Source organism: Podarcis tiliguerta, assembly GCF_965153285.1.
Source record: "Podarcis tiliguerta genome assembly, chromosome: 2".
Taxonomy (NCBI): Eukaryota; Metazoa; Chordata; class Lepidosauria; order Squamata; family Lacertidae; genus Podarcis; species Podarcis tiliguerta.
The window spans coordinates 17,609,624-17,637,424 of NC_139535.1; the positions used below are offsets into that span (position 1 = coordinate 17,609,624).

The 27,801-nt window shown below is 45.0% G+C and overlaps 2 protein-coding genes across 3 annotated transcripts; one reads left to right on the plus strand and one right to left on the minus strand.

The window, feature by feature from the left end:
* Positions 1 to 6,152: 6,152 nt before the first annotated feature.
* Positions 6,153 to 17,543, minus strand: LOC310670535 (E3 ubiquitin-protein ligase TRIM39-like). Of its 2 annotated transcripts, none has more exons than XM_083426028.1 (7): positions 16,133 to 17,543; positions 13,980 to 14,075; positions 13,486 to 13,704; positions 11,561 to 11,583; positions 10,351 to 10,466; positions 8,432 to 8,551; positions 6,153 to 6,883 (listed from the first exon to the last, which is right to left on the minus strand). In XM_083426028.1, exons 1-7 carry the CDS (start codon positions 16,547 to 16,549, stop codon positions 6,375 to 6,377), a joined length of 1,500 nt encoding a protein of 499 aa, XP_083282154.1. In that variant the 5' UTR covers positions 16,550 to 17,543; the 3' UTR covers positions 6,153 to 6,374. The 2 variants fall into 2 exon arrangements, with proteins under 2 accessions (XP_083282154.1, XP_083282155.1); XM_083426029.1 differs by having other exon boundaries at positions 13,980 to 14,063; positions 16,133 to 16,849.
* A 523-nt stretch (positions 17,544 to 18,066) lies between these two features.
* On the plus strand, positions 18,067 to 27,597 carry LOC310670998 (zinc finger protein RFP-like). The gene is made up of 7 exons (XM_083426896.1): positions 18,067 to 19,049; positions 20,698 to 20,793; positions 22,007 to 22,237; positions 22,699 to 22,721; positions 24,123 to 24,238; positions 25,456 to 25,488; positions 26,137 to 27,597. Exons 1-7 carry the CDS (start codon positions 18,627 to 18,629, stop codon positions 26,646 to 26,648), a joined length of 1,434 nt encoding a protein of 477 aa, XP_083283022.1. The 5' UTR covers positions 18,067 to 18,626; the 3' UTR covers positions 26,649 to 27,597.
* Positions 27,598 to 27,801: the final 204 nt, after the last annotated feature.

Here is a 27,801-nt window from a genome sequence, read left to right on the forward strand (position 1 = left end):
GGGAGCGACTTCCTTCTCCAATCCGATTGGCTGTTGTGCAAAGGGGCAGCATTTATTTATTTTTAAAAGTATTTTCATTAAAAGATTTTCTTGGTTTACAAAAGCCTTGTCTCTTTTTCAGGTTGTGCAGTCCTTCTTACAAATCGGTTACATTTGTTGTGAGACCTTAGTGTTGAGTACAGTATAAAGTTGGGGAAGAAGAGGGAGGAGAGGAGGGGTGGGGTAGTGAGGCTTATATTTTTATATAGTGTAGGTGTGGGGTTTTGTTATATATTTGTGTGTGTCTATCTTCTGTCATCTATCTATCTATCTATCTATCTATCATCTATCTATCTATCTATCAAATCAAATATATCCTTTATTAGGCATAGCAAACCACACATTATCAAACAGACATCGTATACAAATTGTGCAAATTACGAGCTCAACATAACGAGGTTTCTCCCCGTCAGATCTTTAACTCCAGAGAAAATCAATTTGCATAAATTATCTATCTATAGTGCGTGTGTATATGTGTGTGTGTATAAATAATTTTTATTAAATTTTCTGTTTTCCAATTTAAAACACTCATTTTGCATCCTTAAGATATCAATGACTTCCCTTCTTCTCTTTCCATGGTTCATTTTACATATCATAAATCCCTGCACATTTTACAAAAGCTATCCCATTCAGTATTCCATTATTGCATCCATCAAAACTTGTTTACACTGTTGAATTTATCTTAACGCTGCCAGCGCTTTCAGCTGTACACAGTTATTTCCCATATATTCAATAAACATTTTCCAATCTTCTTTAAACCTATGTTCTTCTTGAAACAAAATAAAAAAAGATGCCTTCCAGTAGCACCTTAGAGACCAGTTAAGTTTGTTATTGGTGTGAGATATCTGAAGGTATCTGAAGAAGTGTGTGTGCACACGAAAGCTCATACCAATAACAAACTTAGTTGGTCTCTAAGGTGCTACTGGAAGGATTTTTTTTTATTTTTTTTTGACTACGGCAGACTGACACAGCTACCTACCTGTAACTAGAACTATGTTCTTCTTGTTCTCTTATTCTATATGCTAAATCTGCAAGTTTTGCATATTCTGTCAACTTACGTTGCCTTTCTTCTTTGGTTGGGACCTCACTGGTTTTCCATTTTGGGGCTTATGTGTGGGGTTTTGTGTCAGCGCCAAATGGGTAGGTTCTTTTTCTATTTGTTCATTACATATAAAGGACAGCATTGTGGGGCTGTAACTCGCAGGAACTCCCCGGCTTGCAATAGTTTCTGCGAGGAGGCAGGTCAGAACATCAAAAGCAGCATGCAATTCTAGTGCGGACAATTCTGTGTTGTCTGTAACGGAACATCTGAAATGGCTGCAAGGGTAGTTTGCACAACACTTGAATTTTCTTTGGTGCACTTGATTGCTTCTCTAGAGAAAGGAGATTTTTATTTACTGCTGCGCAGAGAGGGGTGCAAACAGTTAAGAGTAACAGAATGTGCAAATCACCTCCATCACTTGACCGCTTCTACCCAAGCTCATGTATGGATTTGCACATCGACAGCAACATACACTGCTCGATCGCTGTATTATTACTCTAGCCCTGCCAAATGAATTATTTTATTTATTTATTCCATTTTTAAATATATCATCTTTTTTTCCTCCAAGGAGCTGAAGGTGGCATACATGCTTCCCCCTGTCCTTATTTAATTCCCACAGCAACCCTGTGAGGTAGGTTAGGCTGCGAGTCAGTGACTGGCCGAGTAGGGATTCGAACCCTGATCTCTCTAGGTCCTAGTCCAACACTCTAACCACTACACCACACTGGTTCATGGGCGTAGCAAGGTTTTTTTGTTGGGGGGGGGGACAGAACCGATGCGATTGGTCAGCTAGTTAAGTATTTTTATTGTTTTGGCCAATTGGTGTCAAAGAAGGATAGAACTTTCTTTATGTATGCTACAACAGCAGCAAGAATACTTATTGCAAAGTACTGGAAGACACAAGATTTACCCACTCTGGAAGAATGGCAGATGAAGGTGATGGACTATATGGAATTGGCAGAAATGACCGGCAGAATCCGAGACCAGGGAGAAGAGTCGGTGGAAGAAGATTGGAAGAAATTTAAAGACTATTTACAGAAATACTGCAAAATTAATGAATGTTAGAATGATGTTGGATTGAAGTTAAGTGGTTTTTTAGCAGCAATGTTATAAAGGTATTTGTAAAAATGGATTGTTAACAGGTGATAATCTAAAGCTATAATATATTAAGATAAAAGATTAAGATAAAATCAAAGAGGGAAAGGATTTGCTGAATTAACTAATTGAACTGGAATACAAGAAAGGGAGGTGTGAGGAGGTCAGGGAAACAAGCAAATGAAAGATAAGATATGGAAAGACTGATCTGTTTTTTAACTGTTTTTACTTTGTATTTTTTTCTTTTCTTTTTACTCATTTTTTATTTTTGTAATATGTTGAAATCTCAATAAATATCTTTTGGGGGAAAAAGGTATTTTTATTGTTTTCTTGATCTGGGGGGTGCAGCTGCCCCCCCCCCGGCTACGCCCATGCACTGGTTCAGGAGAAAAAACCCCAACATTTCTCTAGTACACCAGGAAGAACACCAGGCCGCAAACCTCCTTTAACACCTAGCTTTCTCTGTGCAGGAAAACTTATTCTATTTATTTTATTTTTTATTTATTTTATTTGCTTTAGCAATCAGACCTGAGTCAATAGAAGCTTGGATGGGAGATCTGCTGGAGATATGTCACCTTAGGCTTTATGATGGAAGAAAGGTGAGGTATAAATGTAGGGGAAGAAATTCAGGTGAGCTCCCAGCTCATTAAGAAACCAATTTCCCCCACGCCTGTGAGGGTACTATCACTTTAAGTGAATCAGATGAGCCTGGAACAGGCTTTGGGGGTAGGAGAATGATTCAGCGATAGAGACGCTATGGCTTCCTTTAAACAGAGGTGACCCATTTATTATTATTTATTTATTTTTAAACAGTTTCATAAAGTTTGTCTTAAGTTTATGGACATCTGGACTTCTGCAAGTTATTAATATGAGAATAGCACAGTGTTTGCTGCTCTTGAGAGCCAGGTCAATGACAGAGAGTGCAAGCCTGGGCAAAAGTATTTATGGTGTAGCTCTAGAACCATCAAAATCAAGTTTATTTCTGTGCTGTTTTTCCAAATTCTGCTCCAAGCAGCTCACGACAACTGTCATGGAAGAGGCAGAGGCACTTGTAAAGGGACCTGCAGCACCTCACTGTTTTATTAGGCAACAATCCGCATAGCACACTATTCAGGACCACCAGTGAATATCGAGATAGTATACCACTGAAAATGCATTTCCGTCTCGTTGCCTCTCGTTTTCTAAACAGCTTAAGTCAAGCGTGCCAAGGGCTGACTGACCTTCGTTAGAAGACTGGGGGCTGGTTTCAAAGCCATCAGAACAATCATTTCATTGTACGCTCAGACATTCTTCATGTAGCAAGATAATACTGGTAGAGAAGTGCAATATTCTGCATGGGACAAATTGATAACTTTGCTTAAATAGATCTCTTGCTATGGCTTTGCGTAGTACATAGGAGCATGTTTTGAGAATGCACAGAGGCAGCCAGTGAGGATGGTTTAAGTTTCTGTCACAATTGCATTCCTTCCTGTAATATTATTAAAGCTGTGTGTACTCCCCTCCCAATATAGTCTGCCCCCCCCCAAGGTCTGAGGGACAGTGGACTGGCCCCCTGCTGAAAAAGTTTGCTGACCCCTGGACTAAAGACACATACAACAGTGTCTTTAGTCCAGGGGTCAGTTGGAAGCTAGGAGGAGGCCGGTTGAAGCCAGTGAGGGAGAGACATGCTTCATTTCTGCTGGAATCCAAGCCTGTGGTTATGGGAGAAGCAAGACTTTATGGAGCGTTAATGCTGTGAGACCTGTAGAACTCGAAGTAGCAGGGTTGCCCAAAACCAAGTTTTTGCACAAAAACGTCCAAAGCCTCGGCCCCAACTGCATCACTGAAAGTGGAATGTTCTGTGTGCAGGACAAGAAGTCTGAATGTAAGGCAAGGGTAGCCACAGTGCGCGAAGAAGGGTTTCTGTGGAATAGGTGTGCCTGCTCAACCCCATTGCCAAGGGTGGGTGGAGATGGAGACAACCCGAAAGGCAGACTATTTAGAACTAGGAAGAATGAATGGGAAAGCACAGGTTTTCAAGGGTCTTTCCCAAGTAAAACCAAAGGCAAAAAGTGCCTGTGGGATTGGCGAATGCTGGACCAAACTAAAAATGGAACTAGGTCCAGACTTAAGAGTGTGGATCAGCCCCAATTTTTCATTTTCCCACGATCAGCCTGGCAGCAGATCATTTTATTTTTCCATTTCCTAACTGGCCAGTTGATCCACTGATCTCTGCCTTTCAGGAAGGGTTTTTAAAGCAGCTTAACCTGCAGGCATAAGGGACGGGGGTGGCGCTGTGGGTTAAACCACAGAGCCTAGGACTTGCTGATCAGAAGGTTGGCGGTTCAAATCCCCGCGACGGGGTGAGCTCCCATTGCTCGGTCCCTGCTCCTGCCAACCTAGCAGTTCAAAAGCATGTCAAAGTGCAAGTAGATAAATAGGTACCGCTCCAGCGGGAAGGTAAACGGCTTTTCCGTGTGCTGCTCTGGTTCGCCAGAAGCAAATTAGTCATGCTTGTCATATGACCTGGAAGCTGTACGCCAGCTCCCTCAGCCAATAAAGCGAGATGAGCGCTGCAACCCCAAAGTCGGCCACGACTGAACCTAATGGTCAGGGGCCCCTTTACCTTTACCTAACCTGCAGGCATAAGAAAATGATTGGCTTCTGCTCACCTCCATGCTATGAAAAGCTTCTCACGGCTGCAGATCAAGCTGCTCATTGCACATGAAGGCAAACTGGATTAAGATTAAATGCACCCAAATTTGAATGAAAACAAGTGTCACTCTGCCTTTCTCTATTTGTATGTTGAGCAGAGTTATCTTTGCACATATTGCATTGAGTCATATTGTTTATTCTGAATAAAATCAGAACGACGTGAAAAAATCTTGCGCTTCAATAGCATCCATTTCTAAGTTCTTGAGGGAGTCAGTCCATTCCACCACCGATTTCTACACACAGCCACAGTCCAGTTTGCTCACTCTTTCCTCCACCCACCCAGTTAGCAGGCCACGTGTAAGGGAATGAACCCTGGTAAAAAGTAGGGAAGGGGAGATATGGGGTCCTCCCCACCCCAGAAAAGTTAGAAAGAGGGGAAGGTGTATTTGTCACACTGCCTGCTTGCTTGGTCCTCCCTCATTTCTCTCCTTGCCAGCCAGCCAGCCAGCAGCAACAGTCTCTGTGACATCCTCATTTTTTTAAAAAAGCATCTTTTTACAGGCACCTGCTGGTCCTCATGTGGGGCCCAGAGGCACCCTGCAGAATTAAATGGGTGGAGAGCTTTGCTCTGGCTGCATTGCACTCACGGTGAAGGACTGTTGTTGTTTTTTAAAGGAAGGTTTTGTGGGTGCTGTCTGATGGCGCCAGCCATCTGCAGCGAGGGGCAGGGGATATGCCCAGCAGTCCAGGCCTAACGGTGCCGCTCCTTTAATATGAAACCTCCAGACGTTGTTGTACTACAACTCCCATCAGCCTCTCCCAGCGGTCAGGGATGATGGGAGTTGTAGTCTAGCAACATCTAGATGGCACCGTGTTGGCTATCTCGACCTTATATGATGTATGTATTCTTCTAACATCGGCTGTGTTTAAAAGAGCTGAAATCAGTACAAAGTTTGTGCAATTTAGAAATGATATGCACAATACAATTTGCTAGTGTTTTTGTTATGTACTGAGTTGAATAGGATCCAAACTGCAGCAGTCTGATTGGTCCTAGAACAATAGGATCCAAATTGCAGCAGTCTGATTGGTCCTAGAACAATAGGATTCAGAATGCAGCAGTATGATTGGTTGGCAGGAACCACCCAATCATGCTCCAGATATAAGTGAATCCACAACCTGATTGGCTTACTGTAGAATTCCAGAATTAGCCAATCATGTGCAGCCCATTGTGTAAATAATGTATATAAAGCAGATACTTTGAGGGGACATTCATTCATTCCTCCTCACCACTATGAGCTGAATAAAGAGCATGAAATCACTTTGCGACTCTGAGTATATTTCAGTTTTGTTTTTTATTGGCACAAAATGTGGGTTTTTGCTGAAGGAAATTTGGGATTTGTTTCACAACAGGATCCTTGCCTTGCAAGTGGGACATGGCCTGTAAAGCCACCCTTCCTATGCCGTAGAGAAGATAGCTACCCAAACCTAGACAAGTGATATTTTTGTGTGTGTGTTACTCAGCCTCACTACAGTTAGCCCAATACACTAACATCAAAACTCGCTGCTAAATCCTCAGCTCGGTTCCAGGCCAGACCCAGAGCCAAGGGAAGATTCTCTCCTGACTGAACATCGCTGGTGAGAAAACATAGATTAACACTGATGTATCGGCATCAAAAAATGCCACTCGTTCCTCTTCATAGTCCAGAAATACCCAGACTCTCCTGGGGCAGTTGCCCGACGGCAAGACAGTCGGAGGATAGGTCAGAGCTTCAAGGAGATCCCCACTTTGTTGTAGAGCCCATATCTGCTCCTCGGGGCTAGGGGTGATCTGCCCTTTCCTTTTAACAGATTCCTTTGCAAAGCCCACGGCCCAGTGCTTCCCACTGGCCACTTCGACTTCCCAATAATGCCTCCCCGACGTGAGTCCCTCGCAGCCCAGCACACAGGGGTAAGGATCAAATCTCTCGGGGTTGTCAGCTACATCCTGCCATGCATCTCCGAGTTTCACACTCTTCTGATCTGCCGAGAGGACGAGGAAGGGGTTTGCGGTGTCTCCATCCAGCGTCACGTTCACTTGGGAGGGAGGGAGGAAAAAGAGAGAGTGTATGTTACAGACAACCTCTCCATTCTGAAGGAAATCAGCCCTGAGTGCTCACTGGAAGGACAGATCCTGAAGCTGAGGCTCCAATACTTTGGCCACCTCATGAGAAGAGAAGACTCCCTGGAGAAGACCCTGATGTTGGGAAAGATGGAGGGCACAAGGAGAAGGGGACGACAGAGGACGAGATGGTTGGACAGTGTTCTCGAAGCTACCAGCATGAGTTTGACCAAACTGCGGGAGGCAGTGGAAGACAGGAGTGCCTGGCGTGCTCTGGTCCATGGGGTCACGAAGAGTCGGACACGACTAAACGACTAAACAACTGTCAGTGTTTGTAAAAAACAAAAAAAAGAAGGAAAGGGTTCTGACCTCCCTTTGTCTCTTCAGCCTGGTCCTTGGACCCTTGTCTGCATAAAAGAGTCCACGAGAATATCCTTGCAGAGCTTTATTCTTAAAAGTCTTTGTGCAAAACACAACTGAATAATTATACACACCGGCACTAACCAACCAACCCAACCTGCAGACACCAGCAGCAAACTAACATTTCTCATTCTATATATACAACCCAGTGCGGACTGCTGACTCATGCTGACCCAGCTTTATTCGCATTAAAGAAACAGCGGCCATTTTAGCCGTGACAACAACAACAACAACATGCTACAGACAGAACTGGTTCCCTATTACAATGCATTTGTGTATGTTATTTTCTCTAATATTTTATTTTGATGCATGCTTTCCCCCAATATATGTATTTTTGTGACACATTATTTGCTGCTATGGAGAACTGCGCTGCAACATTAAAAGAAGAAGGGGTTTCAAAGGGTGGCTGTTTTGATTTGTCCGAAAAAATTTACACATCACTTGGGAAGACAGGTGAACTAATACCAGTGTACTGGAAGAAGCAAAGATCACCAGTGTCGAAGCAATGATTCTTCAACATCAACTTCATTGGACTGGTCATGTTGTGCGGTTGTTTGATTATCGTCTTCCAAAGCAACTACTCTATTCCAAACTTTAAAATGGAAAGCATCATGCTGGTGGTCAACAAAAGAGGTTTAAAGACTGTCTCAAGGCAAATTTTTAAAAATGTAGTATAAACACCAACAATTGGGAAACACGTGCCTGCAAGTGCTCCAATGGGAGAACAGCCTTTACCAAAGGCGTCATGGGCTTTGAAGACACTCGAACTCAGGACGCAAGGGAGAAACATGCTAAGAGGAAGGCATGCTTGGCAAATCCACACTGTGATCAACTCCTGCCTGGAAACCAATGTCCCCACTGTGGAAGGGCGTGTGGATCCAGAATTGGCCTCCACAGTCACTTACAGACTCATTGTTAAAACTGTGTTTATGGAAGACACTCTTACTCGGCTAGGAGTGATCGCCAAAGAAGAAGAGTTCCAGAAAGTGCTAATTAAGTAGATTTGCCTTTCCCTGGAAACTGAATTAAAAATCTCCCCTGCCCCTACTGCTGCAACATACCCAGAAAGTGTGCAACCGCTACTGAGCACAAAAACTACTGACCTCTTGTGCCTCTTTTTTTCACTTCGGCATAAGGCAACTCAAATAATCTTGTCCTGCCTTTCCGGACTCCTAGTTCCTCTTTCGACAAAGATATGTTCTCCAGTTCAACTGACACAGCAGCTAAAGGAAGAGAGGAGAAAAATGGGGATTAGATTCCACAAAGTTGATGAACTTGGGCCAGTGGTTTTCAGAATTATACATTCAAGGAACTCTTCCCCCTTCAATTTATATAATGAGGAGCTCTGGTGTGTCTGCCGAAGAGAAACATGATCTAGAGCAGGGGTGGGCAGCAGGTAGACAGGGCACTGGTGTAGCCTTATGAGGCTTTACCCTCGGGTGGGAAAAATATTGCGCCCGGGAAAGGGAAGTGGGAGTCAACAGACACTCAAGGAATAGTTTCGGAGAAAAGGCTTTTATTTCTACCATCCATGAACTGGTAGAAGGAGCAAGTGTGATAAGTCACAAAAAGCATGCACGAAATTCACAGTCATGTGCACAAGCATATATACCCCTTTCCAGTTCCCTCCTCCTTCCTCCTCCCTCAGGAGTCCTCTGAGCATGAACAGAAAGTTGTCTTGGGACTATTGGGACTCTTGGCACCCTTCCCAGGAAAGGGGTTTCAGAGTGTTCAGATATGTTTCAATCTCTTGTTCTGGCATGGTTCCCGGACACAAAGTAAGTTGCAATGTGGTAGTGCTCAGGGTATTTTGAAGTGGATCAGCAAGAGTTGTTTATTGATTCCAGATTGTCCATATTTTGCAGGAGGGATTCAAGAGCATACGGGAAAAATTAGCTTTACAAAATTATTTATTATTATTATTATTATTAATTAAATTTACATGCTGCCCTATATCCCGTAGTCCTCAGGGCAGTTTACATTAAATTATAACATGAAAAACACAAAATACGTAAAGTGGATCTGTTGCCCTGGTGCTCCAAATTCACTTTTTTTAAAAAAAAGAAAAGACTTTTTGCAGTTAGGAAAGTAATGGGGAAATGCATAGAGAAGTATGGGATGGACAGATAACCCTGCCAGGCTGCTTCTGCCAGATAGCTCCAACCTCTCCACTCCCCTGACTCATCACTGCGCTGTCCAGGTATAAAGCAGCAATGCTACTGTCAAAAGGGTGGTACTATGGCATTGTTCCACTATGCTGGCCACTCCTGATCACCAGCTGGGAACCCAATGGCGCACTTTGGGCTTTCAAATTTCAGCACACCCTGTGCAGCACCAAAATCCCCTCCTTCCCTGCTTCCTTGTTGTGGCGCCTCCTGCAACACCCTCTTGGCTCGGCATCCAGGGCAGGTGAACCGGTCACAGTCCCCTAAATTGCCCTCTGCAATAATCCGGGAGCACAACTTATCTTGTCGTTAAGTTGCTTTGACTATATATATATATATATATATATATATATATATATATATATGGGACGCGGGTGGCGCTGTGCGTTAAACCACAGAGCCTAGGGCTTGCTAATCAGAAGGTTGGCAGTTCGAATCCCTGCACTGGGGTGAGCTCCCATTGCTCGGTCCCTGCTCCTGCCAACCTAGCAGTTCGAAAGTACATCAAAGTGCAAGTAGATAAATAGGTACTGCTCTGGCGGGAAGGTAAACGGTGTTTCCGTGTGCTTCTCTGGTTCTCCAGAAGCGGCTTAGTCATGCTGGCCACATGACCTGGAAGCTGTACGCCGGCTCCCTCGGCCAATAAAGTGAGATGAGCGCCACAACCCCAGAGTCAGCCACGACTGGACCTAATGGTCAGGGGTCCCTTAACACACACACACACACACACACACACACACACACACACACACACACACATATATATATATATAGTGACAAACGAATGTTAAAAATTACTATTTTACTATTTCTAGCAATAATAATTCCTCCCTTCCCTCCCACCCCCACCTTGGCACCTTTGAATTTCTTTAAGATCTCTTCCAGACGCATCCTTTTCTCGGAAAATGCATCCAGCCTCTTCTCCAGATCTTGAGAGCAACCCACTGGTTTCTGGGTCTTCTGATCCTCGCATCTGGAAGGGGAAAAGGCTCTCCTTAACCAAGGGCTTGGGAATTCTCAAACCCATGTTCTTTGCCTCTGCCTCCAGCTTGGGAGTTAGTGATTCCCAGAATAAATGTATCCTCCCCCCCCCCCGAACTAGTGATTGTGTGTAAAGTGGATCAAGGCCACCCATAGCAGTTTGACAGGTAGTGTGTTCATAATGAAAGTTGTGATAAGCCACCTAAGAATGTTGTGGATGGGCATAAATTTAAATAAGCAAGTGGAGATTTATAAAGCATGGTGGATGAAGGGGAGAGCAGAGAAAGGGAATGAAAGAAATTCTCTCTTTGGCTCACCCCTCCCCATGCCCAGTATCTCCTCAGCTGGGTTTCCCCAGCCACTCTGGGTGGTTCCCAAAAGAATAAAAACAGAATAAAACATCAAATATTAAAAACTTCCCTAAACAGGGCTGCCTTTAGATGTCTTCTAGAAGTCAGGTACCGTATTTTTCGCTCTGTAAGACGTACCAGACCATAAGATGCACCTAGTTTTTGCAGGAGGAAAACAAGAAAAAAAGGTATTCTGAACCTCAGAAGCCAGAAGAGCAAGAGGGATCGCTGTGCAGTGAAAGCAGCAATCCCTCTTGCTGTTCTGGCTTCTGGGATAGCTGCACAGCCTGCATCCGCTCCATAAGATGCACACACATTTCCCCTTACTTTTTAGGAAGGAAAAAGTGAGTCTTATAGAGCAAAAAATACAGTAGTTGTTTATTTCCTTGACATCTGATGGGAGGGCGTTCCACAAGGCGGGCGCCACCACCAAGAAGGCCCTCTGCCTGGTTCCCTGTAACTTGGCTTCTCGCAGTGAGGGAACCGCCAGAGGACCCTCGAGCTGGACCTCAGTGTCCGGGCTGAGCGATGGGGGTGGAGACACTCCTTCCGGTAAGGTGTCTCTTTGCTCCCTTCCTCCCTCCATCCTATCTACTGTGTCAAATCCCACCAACCAAAGAAAAAGTACACCTTTGGAGAAGGAAGCAGCGTCAATGAGACCCTTGCACCCCAGCACAGATCCTGCAACCCTCAGGCCTGTCTCTAGTACTGGTCTGAACACATGAGAGAACCGTACCTGCTCAAGGTGTTTTTGAGATCCTAGAGATGGGAGAGAGGACACAAAGTGAGATCATGCTAATCAGACATACATTGCTCATTGTTCCACATTGTTCAAGTTCCATATTCCTGCATTGCAGGGGGTTGGGCAATATGACCCTCTTAGTCCCTTCCAGCTCTGTAATTCTCTGATTTTAAATGTTTCTACTCTTAACTTAAAGCTATGGTTTTCCCAGTAGTGATGTATGGTAGTGAGAGCTGGACCATAAAGAAGGCTGATCGCCGAAGAATTGATGCTTTTGAATTATGGTGCTGGAGGAGATACTTGAGAGTCCCATGGACTGCAAGAAGATCAAACCGATCCATTCTGAAGGAAATCAGCCCTGAGTGCTCACTGGAAGGACAGATCCTGAAGCTGAGGCTCCAATACTTTGGCCACCTCATGAGAAGAGAAGGCTCCCTGGAAAAGACCCTGATGCTGGGAAAGATGGAGGGCACAAGGAGAAGGGGACAACAGAGGACGAGATGGCTGGACAGTGTTCTCGAAGCTACCAGCATGAGTTTGACCAAACTGCGGGAGGCCGTGGAAGACAGGAGTGCCTGGCGTGCTCTGGTCCATGGGGTCATGAAGAGTCGGACACAACTAAATGACTAAACAACTGTCAGTGTTTGTAAAAAAAAAAAAAAAAAGGAAAGGGTTCTGACCTCCCTTTGTCTCTTCAGCCTGGTCTTCGGACCCTTGTCTGCATAAAAGAGTCCACGAGAATATCCTTGCAGAGTTTTATTCTTAAAAGTCTTTGTGCAAAACACAACTGAATAACTATACACACCAGCACTAACCAACCAACCCAACCTCCAGACACCAGCACCAAACTAACTAAACAACTAAACAACTAAACAACTTCTCTCGTTGCAGGGTCTATCCGATTACTTTGCCTGAAGCAGAGGGGCAACACTTGCATCTTTTCTCTGCTTAAACGTCTTAATATTAATTCCAGGTGAAAACACACTTTAAATACTTGTAAGGTCATTTGTTTGCAGTCGTTCCTTCTGCCCTGTCAGTCCTTTTCCTCCCATCTTCCTTTGTTATTTCCCCCAAAGGCTTTTTTTATTTATTTTGAAAAATAAACAAATAAAAGGTTTTCATCTATTTAAACAGTAAAGAGATAAAAGAAATAACAACAGGTCCTAGCCATCTTTGGCACGTTCATCAGCTGGCCAAACTCTGACATCACTCTGATGCAAAGTGATTGACAAGTGGGCAGCCCCACCCACTTTTCATGCAGCTTCCAGGGGTATGGGGAAAATGATGATCCGGCCCACTGGACAGATCCCCTATTCCTGCTCTAGAGAGTTTATGGTGTTTTTGTAATATTTGCTTTTCTTACAAATGTACAGGAAGAGCCCGAAGGTGCTGCTGCTACACATCAAATCTGAGGAGAGATCCTGCAACCACAAAATGCTTTCGGTCCCTCAGTTGAAACTCTTAGAATCATAGAATCTAGAATTGGAAGGAACCTTCAGGGTCATCTAGTCCAATTCCCTGCAATGCCGGAAATCTCAACACTTGGTTCCCCATCCAATTTGAAACCATACCGGACCCTGCTTAGCTTTGCAGATGTGCTAGCAGTTTCGCTGCTACGCCGCTGATTTGCCAGTGTTGTGTGACTAGCCCTTGAATTGGCTCCCTCCAGGAAATTCAAGCGAGAACACTAAGCCACATGTGAAGACCAAAAAAAGCCAGGTTCACTGCTCCATTCTAGATCATCAGACCTATTCCAGCCCCGTACATGGCAGTGAGTCAGGTCCTGAATACAAGCAGGAGCCGTCCTCCAAATAAACACGTGGGAGGACAATTCACCCCATGCTAGATCTAGATTACCCCATGCCTGTCTAGATTTAGCAGCCCCAAGGCCCCAGAGGAAGGATCCCTGCTCTCCTTACCTGGAGGAATTCACTCACAGGCTGCTTACATCTCTTTTCCACATCACGGACGAGGTCACGAAGGTTGGAAAGCTCTGATGTGGTGGTCTTCTCCTCCATTATAACTTCCTTCTGCAGCTGTTCTAACCTGGCCAGCAGGAATTCTTCTTGATCCTCTAGAAACTGATAGAGCTGCTCAAATTCAGACACAATCTTCTTCCCTTCGGAGTCTAACCTTTCCTGCAAAGAGCAGGTCAAAAGGAAGGCAGGGAAGGTCAACAGAAAATGTTACGGTATAGAGTTGTGGCATTAACACCTGAACTTTCCCCCATCACTCAGCATTCACAGTGGAAAAGCACCACTCGCTGAGATTTTGTTTGTTATGCACCTGTTAAAGGCACAGAAGCCTGATATAGGGGGGAAACGGGCAAGTTGGACTGTTTTCATCCACCTGGCAGCCCTCCACATGTTTTAAACTCCAATCAGGTGTTACGTCTGAGAACTGCCTGACTTACCAAACGTTTCAAGCGTCTTCTCGCTTCAGCTAATTTCAGGGCCTGGAGTTCCTCGGTCTTTTGCTTCCAGATTTTCAGTTGCATCTGAAAGTGTTCCTTTTCAACAGAGAAATTATTAGCAGGCTTGTGGGGCATGGCGATGGGGTGGGGAACCTTACCTATACAGTGGTACCTCAGGTTAAGTACTTAATTTGTTCCAGAGGTCCGTTCTTAACCTGAAATTGTTCTTAACCTGAAGCACCACTTTAGCTAATGGGGCCTCCTGCCACTGCGCTGCCGGAGCATGATTTCTGTTCTCATCCTGAAGCAAAGTTCTTAACCTGAAGCACTATTTCTGGGTTAGTGGAGTCTGTAACCTGAAGCGTATGTAACCTGAAGCGTATGTAACCCGAGGTACCACTGTAGTAAGATAGGAAGGGGAAAGTGCTTTATTATTATTATTATTATTATTATTATTATTATTATTATTATTATGTATTTTGTGTTTTTATGTTGTGAACTGCCCTGAGATCTATGGATGAAGGGCGCTATACAAATTTAATTAACAACAACAGGGAGGTAACTTATGAGAGTCTGAGCAACCTGTGTGGGGTTTAAGTCACATAATTCTCACTTGAAATAATCAGCAAAAGGGATAACGTGCTTGCCGCCAGTTCTACATATCACTTAAATAACTAAGACCACATTCATGGCTTGTATTTAAATTGCTGTTGTCACTTTAAACAGTCAAGGCTTCACTGAAAGAATTATGGGAGCTGTAGTTTGTTAAAGGCACTGAGAGCTCCCCTCGCAGAACTACACTTCCCAGAGCAGCTAAAGAATCAGTCCCCCTTCACAGAGTGCTCTGGGGACTGTAGCTCTGTGAGGGAAATGGGGGTTCACCTAACACTTCTCAGGACCCTCAATAAACTATGTCTCCTAGAATTCTTCGGGGGAAGGTGTGACTGCTTAAAGCGGTGTCATAGCACTTTAAATGTGTGGTATGAATGTGCGGGTGGCGCTGCAATCGGAAGGTCGGCGGTTCGAATCCCCGCAACGGGGTGAGCTCCCGTTGCTCGGTCCCTGCTCCTGCCAACCTAGCAGTTTGAAAGCACACCAGTGCAAGTAGATAAATAGGTACCGCTCCAGCAGGAAGGTAAATGGTGCTTCCGTGCGCTGCTGTGATATCGCCAGAAGTGGCTTAGTCATGCTGGCCACATGACTCGGAAAAACTGTCTGCGGACAAACGTCAGCTCCATCGGCCAGTAAAGCGAGATGAGCGCCCCAACCCCAGAGTCGTTCGCGACTGGACATAACTGTCAGGGGTCCGTTACTTTACCTTTTATGAATGTGACCATAGTCATGCTCATTAATTTCAAGGGATCTACCCTGAGTAAAACTGAGTTGAATACCACGTGTAAGAAGCTACCTTATACCAAGCCCATCTAGCTCTGTACAATGGTACCTCTGATTAAGAATTTAATTCATTCTGGAGGTCCGTTCTTAACCTGAAACTGTTCTTAACCTGAGGAACTTTAGCTAATGGGGCCTCCCGCCGTGCCGCCGGAGCACGATTTCTGTTCTCATCCTGAATCAAAGATCTTAACCCAAGGTACTATTTCTGGGTTAGCGGAGTCTGTAACCTGAAGCGTCTGTAACCCGAGGTACCGCTGTATTGTTCACACGAGCGTTCCTCAACCTTAGGCCCTTCATATGTTGTTGGACTATAACTCCCATCATCCCTAGCTAGCAGGACCAGTGATCAGGGATGATGGGAGTTTTAGTCCAACAACAAGGTAGAGAAAGGCTGGTTTACACCAACCAACCCGTAGCAGCTCCCCAAAAGCAGGAAACATTCCCTGTCTCCCCTAGAGAGACCAGGGATTGAACCATGGATGTTCGGCAAGCAATCCAGATACTCCACCCCGCCTGAGCTACACCCCTTTCCCCTAAACTACAGTGGCACCTCGGGTTAAGAACTTAATTCGTTCTGGAGGTCCGTTCTTAACCTGAAACTATTCTTAACCTGAGGTAGCACTTTAGCTAATGGGCCTCCCGCTGCCAGCACACGATTTCTGTTCTCATCCTGAGGTAAAGTTCTTAACCCGAGGTACTATTTCCGGGTTAGCGGAGTCTGTAACCTGAAGCGTCTGTAACCCGAGGTACCACTGTACCTTGTAATCCTGAACAGCTTCTTCTATCGGAACGACAGCGTGGTGTTGATGCTCGTTGGAAATAGTGCACACCAAGCAGATGGGCATCTTGTCGTCTTTGCAGAAGACCTTGAGGCGCTCCAAGTGCTTCTCACACACTCTCCCCTCTTCCAGTGCTTTGGCAGCTTCCAGATTCAAGCATTTGACGATTTCGACGATTCTCGCCAGATGCTGGTTCTCTCTGAAGCTCTTCTGGTGGCTGCTTTCCCCACACTGGGGGCAGGACACGCCAGTCTCCTGCCCCCACCAGCACTGAGTGATGCAGGCCTGGCAGAAGTTGTGCCCACAATGTACAGACACCGGCTCTTTGAAATACTCCAGGCAGATGGAGCAGGAAGCTTCCTTGCTCAGGTTTCCTAAGAGAGCGCTTGCATCCATGATTCTCTAGTCAGAAGTTAAGTTTCACTTTCCTCTCCTCGCATGGATGTGTCATTAACTGGCTCCAGCTCCCGGATTGGCTGAGATGACACCAGGCTGCCTTGGAGACAGTAAATTCCTGCGAACTGTAATGAGGAAGTCGGATTGACGTTCAATCCAAGTTTTCTTCTGCCAAAACAAATTAAGGCTTAATACCGAAGGCAGGCCCCAAACAGCAGTGGAGTCCGCTTTTAATGTTTCAGTAAGGAGCTTCCAGAGCTTTCTGATCAACATTTTTGGTGTGCGCTTGTGCCTGCAAGCTATTTTTATTTATTTTAATTAAAGCTTGAAAACACACACAAAGAAAACACAGTATACAGAAAGAAACATGCTTGGTATTTTATGTTTATTTCTGTATACTGTGTTTTCTTTGTGTGTGTTTTCAAGCTTTAATTAAAATAAATAAAAATAGCTTGCAGACACAAGCACACACCAAAAACTTTTTAAACTAAAAAGTAGAAGAAAAGGGATAAAGGAAATGAAAAAAAACTTCTGCCCAGAGAGGAGTGCTGGGCTGCACTGCGCTAGGGTTGCCCACCGCCAAAAAAAATTTGCAGCCAGGGCTATGGCATCCCCCATACCACAAAATTGGTGTGTTAAGATTTTGCAAAAGAAGCTGAACAGCTTTGCCAACTTTTGTGTCCAGATTTTCACTTTTTGAAATATGGCAACCCTCATCCCCCCTCATATTTTCTGTGAGATGGTGCTCTTGGACTCTTCTTGAAAGAGCTTTAAGATCTGCTTGGTCTGTACTGTGGGTAGGTCAGAGCGGCCATTGCTGCCTCCAACTGTGGAGACAGAAAACAGGCACCGTGGTTAATAACCATTGACAGCCATTGTGGAATGACACTACCATCGGACTACTGTACATCCAACGACTCACAACTGGGATTACTTCAGTAATAGATCCCTTTTTGGTGATGCCTCTTTACCTGTTGCTATTGTTTGTTTGTTTGTGTGGGTGTGCATTTTAAAATTAGTTATAAACCAAACAAATAACCAAGGAAATTTATGTACGGCGTTATAAACCAAACAAATAACCAAACAAATAACCAAGGAAATTTACGTACGGCGTCCCCGCTTTCAAATCATAGTCTTTTTCATTGTTTGTTTGCATTTGGTATGAGACACTATTGTCCTAGGGTTGGGGGGGGATAATGATGCTAGTCAGGGCCGGATTTGGGTTTGATGAGGCCCTAAGCTACTGAAGGCAATGGGGCCCTTTATATGTCCAGCTGTCCTTTGTCAACAACAAATTGTTGCTGTTTTTTGTGTTGAATATATGCTATATGGCAATTTATGGGCCTAATAGGTATCTAAAACCATTTGCACATAACAGATAGGAGCCTACACAACACAAAACACTGTTGCTGTATGTAGGTTTTATTTTATTTGTTTTTTATCTTATATTTTGGAGATGTACATCCAGTTTTTTCCCCTTTAATTTTTTGGGGGGCCCCCAAGAGAGTGGGGCCCTAAGGAGCTATAGCTTCTTCAGCTTATATGTAAATCCGGCAATAACAAAAATTTGTTGTTGGGTATTGTAGTCCAAAACAGCTTCAGGACACCAGGTTGGCGGAGCGCAGAAGCGCAGATTTGTTGTTATTGTTGGCATTCTCTCCTTTTGATCTAATTCGTTTGAAACTGAAAATCAAGAAAACACAAATGGGGGGGGGGGGAAGCCACCCACTTTTCAGGAGATGCCTAGAGAGGACTGGGCTGGAAACCAGCTATTTCCCATAAGGCAGCCTTCGCCAAACTGGTGCCCGCAGACCTTTCGGACTACAGTACCCATCAGCCCCTGCCAGCGTCCACGCTGGCAGGGGCTGATGGGTATTGTAGTCCGAAACGTCTGCAGGGCACCCGGTTGGCGGAGCGCAGAAGCGCAGATGCTCCTGCGCTTCTTGGGCGCGCAGAGAGTTACGCTCCCTCGGTCCTAATCCTCTCCCTGGCCCGGCCTCTCCGCCTGAGCTACGGAGCGCCACTGAGCCCGGAGGACCGGGCACTGCTGCCGTTTCTTGCTGTTGCTGCCGCCGCCATGGAGAACCCGGTGGAGAGCCTGCACAAAGAAGCCACTTGCTCCATCTGCCTGGAGTACTTCCGCGACCCGGTCTCCATCCCTTGCGGGCACAGCTTCTGCAGGTCGTGCATCGCGCAGTGCTGGAAGGAGCGCAGCAGCGACTTCTCGTGCCCTCAGTGCCGGGTGGTGTCCCTGCAGAGGAATTTCAGGCCCAACCGCGAGCTGGGCAACGTGGTGGAGATCGCCAAGAGGCTGGGCTCCCGCGCCGAGCAGGAGGAGCCGGGGGGCGGCGGCGGGAGGCAGCTGTGCCAGAAGCACCGCGAGGCGCTGAAGCTCTTCTGCAGCGAGGAGGAAGACCTCATCTGCTGCATCTGCCGGGAGTCCCGAGCGCACAGGAGCCACGCTGTGTTCCCCGTGGAGGAAGCGGCCCAGGATTATAAGGTGAAAAATGAGGGCACACGCGCACACACTTGACTGGGAACCAGGCAGTGGGGCCTTCTTGGTAGTGGCGCCCGCCCTGTGGAACGCCTTCCCATCAGATGTCAAAGAGATAAACAACTACCTGACATTTAGAAGACATCTGAAGGCAGCCCTGTTAAGGGAAGTTTTTAATGCGTGACATTTTAATGTAGTTTTAATCTTTGTTGGAAGCCGCCCAGAGTGGCTGGGGAAACCCAGCCAGATGGGCGGGGTACAAATAAATTATTATTATTATTATTATTATTATTATTATTATTATTATTATTTGGCGCCCTTGAGGCACCCCCCCCCTCAGAATGGTGGAACATAGGACGGTGTCTCCCACCCAGTGCTGGATTTACGTATAAGCTGAACAAGCTATAGCTTGGGACCCCACTCTCTTGGGACCCCCAAAAAATTCAAAGGAGGAAAAACCTGGATGTACATTTCCAAAATATAAGATAAAAAACAAATGAAATAAAGCCTACATACAGCAACAGTGTTTTGTGTTGTGTAGGCTCCTAGGATGTAATAATAATAATAATAATAATTTATTATTTGTATCCCGCCCTCATCAAAGCTAAATCTGGTCCTGCTCCCACCAAGTCAGAAGCATTGGTCCATTTTGCTTCGTATAATGACCGTGGTTCCCCAGGATTTTGGGAAGGAGTCTCGCCTAGGGCTGCCATATTTCAAAAAGTAAAAACCAGGACACCCTGAGCTGTTGACTCCCAAATTGTTTATTTTTTAAAAAAATGCCAAAACCCCACAATTTTTCTATCATTATTATTATTAGTTGAATTTATATACCGTCCTATACCCGGGGGTCTCAGAGTGGTTCACAGAATAAAATACATAATAAAAATAAAAACAACAACCCCTCCAAATTGCATTCTCTAAGATCCAGGACAGTGCACCGCCTTTCGGAAATTCCCCCAGACGTCAGTTCTGCAGACATATGGCAGCCCTCGTCTCAACCAACTTTACCATGGATAGCCATCCATCATGAATGCTTTACTTGTGATTCCTGGAATAGATGACCCTTGGGGTCCATTCCAACTCTAAATTTGTATGATTCTACCTGGAGACGTCGGGGATTGAACTTGGGTCCTTCTGCTTGCAAGGCAGATGCCCTACCACCAAGCTACGGACAGGCCCATTCTTGTTGCAGTAGAACCTTGCACAGACACTGAAACTCAAAGGAAGGAAGCCGTTATTATAATAGTGAAAACGCTGATAATAATAACGCAACATTATGTTGTTGATGACGATGACATTGAGACCAGCCTACCAATATTATTAGTGCTATTAGCAGTGGCAGTAGTATTGTTCCTTCTCGTCTGAAGAATCTTGTTGGCTGGTTTTCCCCCCTTCTTGCCTTTGAAACTATGTGTGACGTTGAAAGTATGTTTGAAGTTGGGGAAATAAAATGCTGGGTTAATGCCATAATATTTTATTTCCACTAATCTGAGTGGGTTTCTTTTGTTCCTGTGTTGATTATGGAATAATCAGTATTTTTTTGTGTCTCACTATAGGTTAAATTGGATGTAACCCGTTGCTTGTGTGTGAGGCAGCAGGGGCATTAGTTAATAACGATAACACGATTTCAAACAAGTTTCTCTTTGTTTAGAAAGAAATCCAGAGTCGTCTGCAGAGCTTAAAGGAAGAGAAAGAGAAGCTCCTGGGGTTAAAACTGGCTGGAGAAAATAGACACCAGGAATATCTGGTCAGTATAGAATCCTGTGGTATAGCCTAGCAAGGAACGTGGGCATTAGTTTATCTTTATTTAATGTGCTTTTACATCCTGGGTCTTGAAGATATAATCCAGGGCTTTAATCAGCAGACCAAGCAGGAAACAGTGATGGCCGCCATCTTGGAAGCCTTTAAAAGTGGGCTAATAAAATTCACGTAGGGTAAGGCTATCAGTGGTTGGAGTCACCTGGGAACAGGGAGGATATATAGACCTTGTAGAGTTCCAAATGGAGCTCTTTTCCCATGGCAACATTTCACTATATAAGAAGAGCCTTGCTGCATCGAACAAAAGACCCATCCTTTCTCGCAGGCAGGTTCTCTGAGGTTCTAGTTGCTTCTGAATTTTAGCTTTTTGTTTTGTTGCTTTGATTTTACTTGCATTTTGATTTGTGCAATCCGCTGCCTCAAATGCAGACGACACCAAACTGAGAGGGGTAGTTAATGCCATGGAAGGCAGAATCAGGGTTCAAGATGACCTTAACAGATCGGAGAAAGGGGTCCAAACTAACACAATGAATTTGAATAGGGATAAATTTAAGGTTTTACACTTAGGCAGAAAGAACCAGCTGCACAAATATAAGATGGGGGGACACCTGGCTTGCCAGTAGTACATGTGAAAAGGATCTAGGGGTCTTAGTAGAGCACAATGTGAACATGAGTCAACAGTGTGATGCAACAGCAAAACAAACAAACAAACAAACAAACAAACAAACAAACAAAAAGCTGATGCTTTTCTAGGCTGCATCAACAGAAGTATTATGTCCAGATCAAGGGAAGTAATCTCTGTTCTGCCTTGGTCAGACCACACCTTGAATAGAGTGTCCAGTTCTGGGTACCACAATTTAAGAGGGATGTTGACAAGCTGGAACATGTGCAGAGGAGGGCAACCAAGAGGATCAAGGGTCTAGAAACCAGGCCTTATGAGGAACAGTTGAGGAAGTTGGGTATGTTTAGCCTGGAAAAGAGGAGACTGAGAGGAGATATGATAGCCATCTTCAGATATCTAAGGCGCTGTCACGTTGTGCCTTCAAATCACGCTGCTGAATTTTAAAATCAAAACTTAGCATATTTTGGTTTTCCAAAAGAGTTCCAGTATTTCAGATTAATTTCTGCTTATTTGAGGGGTGTTTGCTGATCTTCCCAACGCCCTGACCCATCTTTCTCCCTCTTTCCTCCCTATGTTACAGAAGCAAACAGAAGCCGAGAGGCAGAAATTGATGTCTGAATTTGAGCTGGTGCATCACTTTCTGGAGGAGCAAGAAAAACTCCTGCTGCTTCAGCTGAATGAGCTGGAGAAGGAGATTATGAAGCATCAGAAAGAACATGGGGGAAAGTTTTCTGATGAGATTGTCTCTCTCAGTGCCCTGATAGATGAGATAGAAGAGAAGTGTACACAGCCAGACAGCGAATTCTTGCAGGTGAGATGAGGTGGTTGTTGGATGGGGTAAAATTGAAAAAAGGACACATCAAACTGAAGAATAAGCCTAAAACTGTCCTTAACATAACTGAATCCTTATACTTATTGCCCAGTAAGTAATACACAGGGTCCAGCTAAGTGTATGCAGACCAGAAAAGAGCTATATAAATAGCAAACACTCTTGTTAGATGTATCTTTCTACTGCAGTTGAAATGGCTTGCTCAGTAATGCCTGTCTCCCTGTCTCAGCAGATGAATGCATAATTTCATTCCAATTAACTCATTTCCCCACTGTCCTGCTTCCTTCTCCTAACAATTAGAAGGTGCGCAGTTTCTAAACTACGCTGTCTCTGTTTCTCAGATAAAAGTGGCTATAATGAGAATCTCCTGTTATGCTCATGTTGATGCAGAATTCCTGTCTTTCTCTTCTCTATCCACCTACGCTCCTCTTCTCTCTCTGTAGGATATCAGAAGCACTTTGGGCAGGTACGTGGCACTGACCCCCACTGAAGGCATGCATGTGCATAAATATATGCCCTTAAGATTGTCCTGCTTCACTCCGGTTTGCAGATGGTTTGCTTTTTCAAAATACTAAAACTGTGGTATACTGTGACAGACCGTCTTGCCCAGAGATGGGGAACCAGGTGTTGTTGGACACCAGCTCCCATCAGGCCCAGCCCATGTACCTAACTGTCAGGGATGATGGGAGTTGTAGTCCAGCAACATCTGCAGAACAACAAGTTCCACCATCCCTGATCTAACCAGCACTGCCAACTCTGAATGTGAAGGCTTGTCCAGCATCTCAGGCAGAGTTCTTTCCCGCGATTGCTAGTTGTGATCCTAGAAGTGAAGGTCTTTTGTACATGTGGATCTCTGGCCCTTCCCACTTTTGTTAGCAGCTCCTCCCAGTCTCCAAGCTGAGATGGGCTTTCTGTTTCTTCCATATTCATACAATCACACTTTGGATGCTCTTGGACTTTGGTTTGTATTACTGTGACGCGGGTGGCACTGTGGTCTGTACCACTGAGCTTCTTGGGCTTGCCGATTGGTAGGTTGCCGGTTCCAATCCCTGCGATGGGGTGAGCTCCCATTGCTCTCTCCCAGCTCCTGCCAACCTAGCAGTTCGAAAGTACACCAGTGCAAGTAGATAAATAGGTACCGCTCTGGCGGGAAAGTAAACGGCGTTTCCATGAGCTCTGGTTTCCGTAACAGTGTCCCATTGCACCAGAAGCGATTTAATCCTGCTGGCCACATGACCTAGAAAGTAATCTGTGGACAAATGCCGGCTCTCTTGGCCTGAAAGCGAGATGAGCGCCACAACCCCATAGTCGCCTTTGACTGGACCTAACCATCTGGGGTCCTTTACCTTTTTTTACCTTGTATGAGAGCTATTCCAGAATGCCTTTTAAAATATGGTCAGAGGCATTGTGCTCTTAACAGCTTTACAAAAGACTTTTCTGGGGAGCCCAGGATATGCTTTTCCTGGCATAGCAAAAATAACAAGCAAAGTGTGGGATTTAGTCTCTTTTGCAAAATCGCATTTAACAGAATAGTCATAAGACCAATGAATGCACTGAAGAAAAACATTTCCCCAGCTACAAAATCCTGCAGTATCACTTATCAGAAAATAGGGTGCTCTTACAGAGAAATTGCAGTCATCTCACTGCTTCTCCCAGAGCTAAATGTACTCATACTGTACAGTTCCACCTCTGAGGAACACATGCTACTATTTCACCTGTTTTATCACAGCGCCAGCTTCCAGGGCTGAATCTTGGACCAGCACCGACTCAGATTTAAGTACAACTTTTGCCTGTAAAACCAAGTGTCATGCAGCCTTAATCAGGCATCTGCAGAACGGTGGGAAACTGACGCATTTCTTTTTCCAAGGTTTGACAAGGAGCCCTTTCAGCCACCTGAAGAGATGCCATCCAAGGTGGAAAAAAGACTCGGCGAATTATCTGAGAAAAACAGTGTGCTCACAGATATCCTGAATAACTTCAAAGGTACTGATGATCTGCTTTAAAAGTTGCAAGTAGAGCTTGGGGCTGAAGGGTGCAATGCGAAGCGCTCCTGTTCAGGATTCCTGCCAGCCACGCTGTCTTCCAGAATACTCCAGGCTGCCCCCCCCCCCCCCGTTTTCTGTCCCTCACAAAAAAAGACATTCAGCTTTCATGAGTACAATTCCTCCCTGGGCTGGGTTTTTTTTTTGGTGTGGGGGTGCCCCATTAGTTCACCTGCCCCCTCTCACTATCCCCTGAAACGTTGGATTTCCTCCTGAGCTTGTTTATGTTTAGGGAAGCTTTTAATATTTGATGAATTATTGTATTTTAATATTCTGCTGGAAGCTGCCCAGAGTGGCTGGGGAAACCCAGCCAGATGGGCGGGGTATAAATAATAAATAATATATTACTATTTGTCACCTTATTTTGATTGCAGTTCTGTCAGCTCTCATCAGCTGAGTTTGCTACCAGAGCGAATGATCGGAAAAGTATACAGTGGTACCTCGGGTTACATACACCTCGGGTTACAGGCGCTTCAGGTTACAGACTCCGCTAACCCAGAAGTATTACATCGGGTTAAGAACTTTGCCCCAGGATGAGAAGAGAAATCATGAGCTGGCAGTGCAGTGGCAGCGGGAGGCCCCATTAGCTAAAGTGGTACCTCAGGTTAATAACAGTTTCAGGTTAAGAACGGACCTCCGGAACGAATTAAGTTTGTAACCAGAGGTACAACTGCAAATCCATTCTCATTTGGAAGGTATTTTTGAAAAGTATTGCAAAGTGTCAAAAAGCGCATTCTGTGTGCATATATTTTTAGATCCTATAATAATAATAATAATAATAATAATAATAATAATAATAATAATAATAATAATTTATTTGTTATACCCCGCCCATCTGGCTAGGTTTCCCCAACCACTCTGGGTGGCTTCCAACAAAATATTAAAATACAGTCATCTGTCAAACAACAAAAGCTTCGCTTTCTGAGCTTTTGGAAGATACGACTGAGTTTATTATTCGGTCTCACTTAATTTCTCTTTTTCTGGGAATCCTGTCCATTCCCTTTCAACTACCCGCTAAGTATTTGCAGCAGAAAATATACCTACTTGCAGCAAGGAGAGTGAGAGAGGATAATGAAACCCAATTTTCTGAGAATATATAAATGAAATTAGAAATTGATCGCTGTTTGAAAATCACGTATGTCTCCTCTCATCCCTTAGACACTCTGCCATCAGAGCTGGGGACCGAATGGGGTAAGCAACTGGTGAAAACATTTGTGAGATAAGTTGGTTCATTCATGATTGGTTCTGGAAACACGTAGTTGATACGGAGAGGTCTGAACTTAGCTGGATCAGTTCGATTGCGACAGATAAATCTTGAGGTGCCGTTGTTAATGTTGTCATCATCACCATTGTCAACATCACTAAATTTATTGCCTGCCTTTCACCAGCAGGTTCCATATAAAAAACAGCTTAAATAAAGGAATGGGCAGGGGTGGGGGGCTTCTGAAAGAACACATCTCATTTGTCAAATGAGCTCTGTACCACTGGCTCCTAAATTACAGCCAGTGTGGTGTAGTGGTTCAGAGCGGTGGACTTGTAATCTGGTGAACTGGGTTCGATTCCCCGCTCCTCCACATGCAGCTGCTGGGTGACCTTGGGCCAGTCACACTTCTTTGAAGTCTCTCAGCCCCACTCACCTCACAGAGTGTTTGTTGTGGGGGAGGAAGGGAAAGGAGATTGTTAGCCGCTTTGAGACTCCTTAGGGTAGTGATAAAGCGGGATATCAAATCCAAATCCAATGTGGAATTAGCTGACAAAAATTTAAACTATTCCTTTATCCCAGCATATTCTCTCTCTCTCTCTCTCTCTCTCTCTCTCTCTCTCTCTCTCTCTCTGCAGTCAACATAACCCTTGACACAGACACAGCAAACCCCCAAATCATAATCTCTGAGGATCGAAAAAGCGCGAGATGGGACGTCACCAGGACAGATGTGCCCCATAACCCTAAGCGATTCAAGTCCTCTTGCTGCGTGCTGGGCTGCGAAGGATTCACTTCCGGGAGACATTACTGGGAAGTCAACGTGGAGGATGGGGGCATTTGGGCTGTGGGGGTAGCCCGGGCCTCTGTGAGGAGGAAGATAGAGCTCAAGCTGACCCCGGAGGAAGGGATCTGGGCCTTGCAAGGGGATTTTGGTCAATACCAGGCTCTCACTACCCCTGTGACACCTCTGTCCCCCCTCTGCACCCCTAGGAGAATCCGAGTATTTCTGGACTATGAAAGGGGACAGGTGGAATTTCTTAATGCTGACACAAAGGACTCTGTCTTCATTTTCCCATCAGCGTTATTCTCTGGTGAGAGAGTTTTCCCCTTTTTTAAGGTGCTGCTTGCCCAGCTGACACTTGATGGCTGATGGGTCCGTCACCCAAGATCACTTAAGGCAGATTAGTTCCTTCTTAATGCCGCTGTTCAACTCCACTACATTGTACTTGAAGTCAGGAGGGGTAAAAGGTGGAGTAGATCTGCCCTTCCAATGCATGCTGATGAACGGTTATGATTAATCCACACGATTGGTTGCCAAGCACAGCACCCCCATCACTCGGTGGTGCTCCTTACTCCAGATTTAATTCACGGAGATCGCAAGGGTGCAGTTTGTTTGCATGCGGCATTATACATGGGTGGTGCCAAAGTAATGTTCAGGCTAGAGGGGGTTCAAAACACTTGGCTTCCATAAAATAGGAGGTCGCCGTTTGTGTGTGTGGATGCAGAGAGCGTCTTTGTCAAATCACTCAACGCAGCGCCAGTTCTTATCGCAAAAGTCACTGTTGTAGCAAGAACTTGAGTTTGCCAACCAAGGCTGAGCCTGACTAACACAGTCAGACCATCTAGCTCAGTACTGTCAACACGGACAGGCAGCTACTCTATGTAGCCAATGAACTATATAGCCCTTCTCTGAAACTACCTTCACCAAAGACACATTAAGTGGAGAATAGTTGGCTGCTTGGTTTTCCTATGTCACTACATTAAAGATGTGTTGTTGTTGTTGTTCATGACGATGTTGATGTTTCAATGTATTTAATTGTGTAAACCGCCTCCTGTGCCCACAGACAGACGAGCGGGATAAAAATAATAAAGTCAAATGAAGTAGTAATGAAGAACAGAATACTTTCGATTCCGACTGGCTGAAGCCCCGCCCTGCCCCACACTTTCTTCTGCAAAGCATGCCTTTACTTTGCCCCCCCAGGAATAGGTTTTGAATGGTTTGTGTCATTGTGTAAAATGAGAATAAATACTGGTCTCTCGTCCATTATTGTTGTGAGGTAAATAAATGAGGACACCAATAAAATACCACGTGCAGCTAATGAGATCGAATCTTTTATTATTCTTTGGTGAAGACTGGGAAGGTAGAGGAAAGAGGATGTAATGGGTGCAATCCTATTGAAATGCCCCCGCTAGAGGAATCGTCGTCAGAGGAGTGAACATTACGGAGGAACAGGTGGTCTGGGGACGGTGAGACAGATCGGGGGCCTTCTGGGGTTGCTGTGCTCCAGCCTCCTACCCGGGGA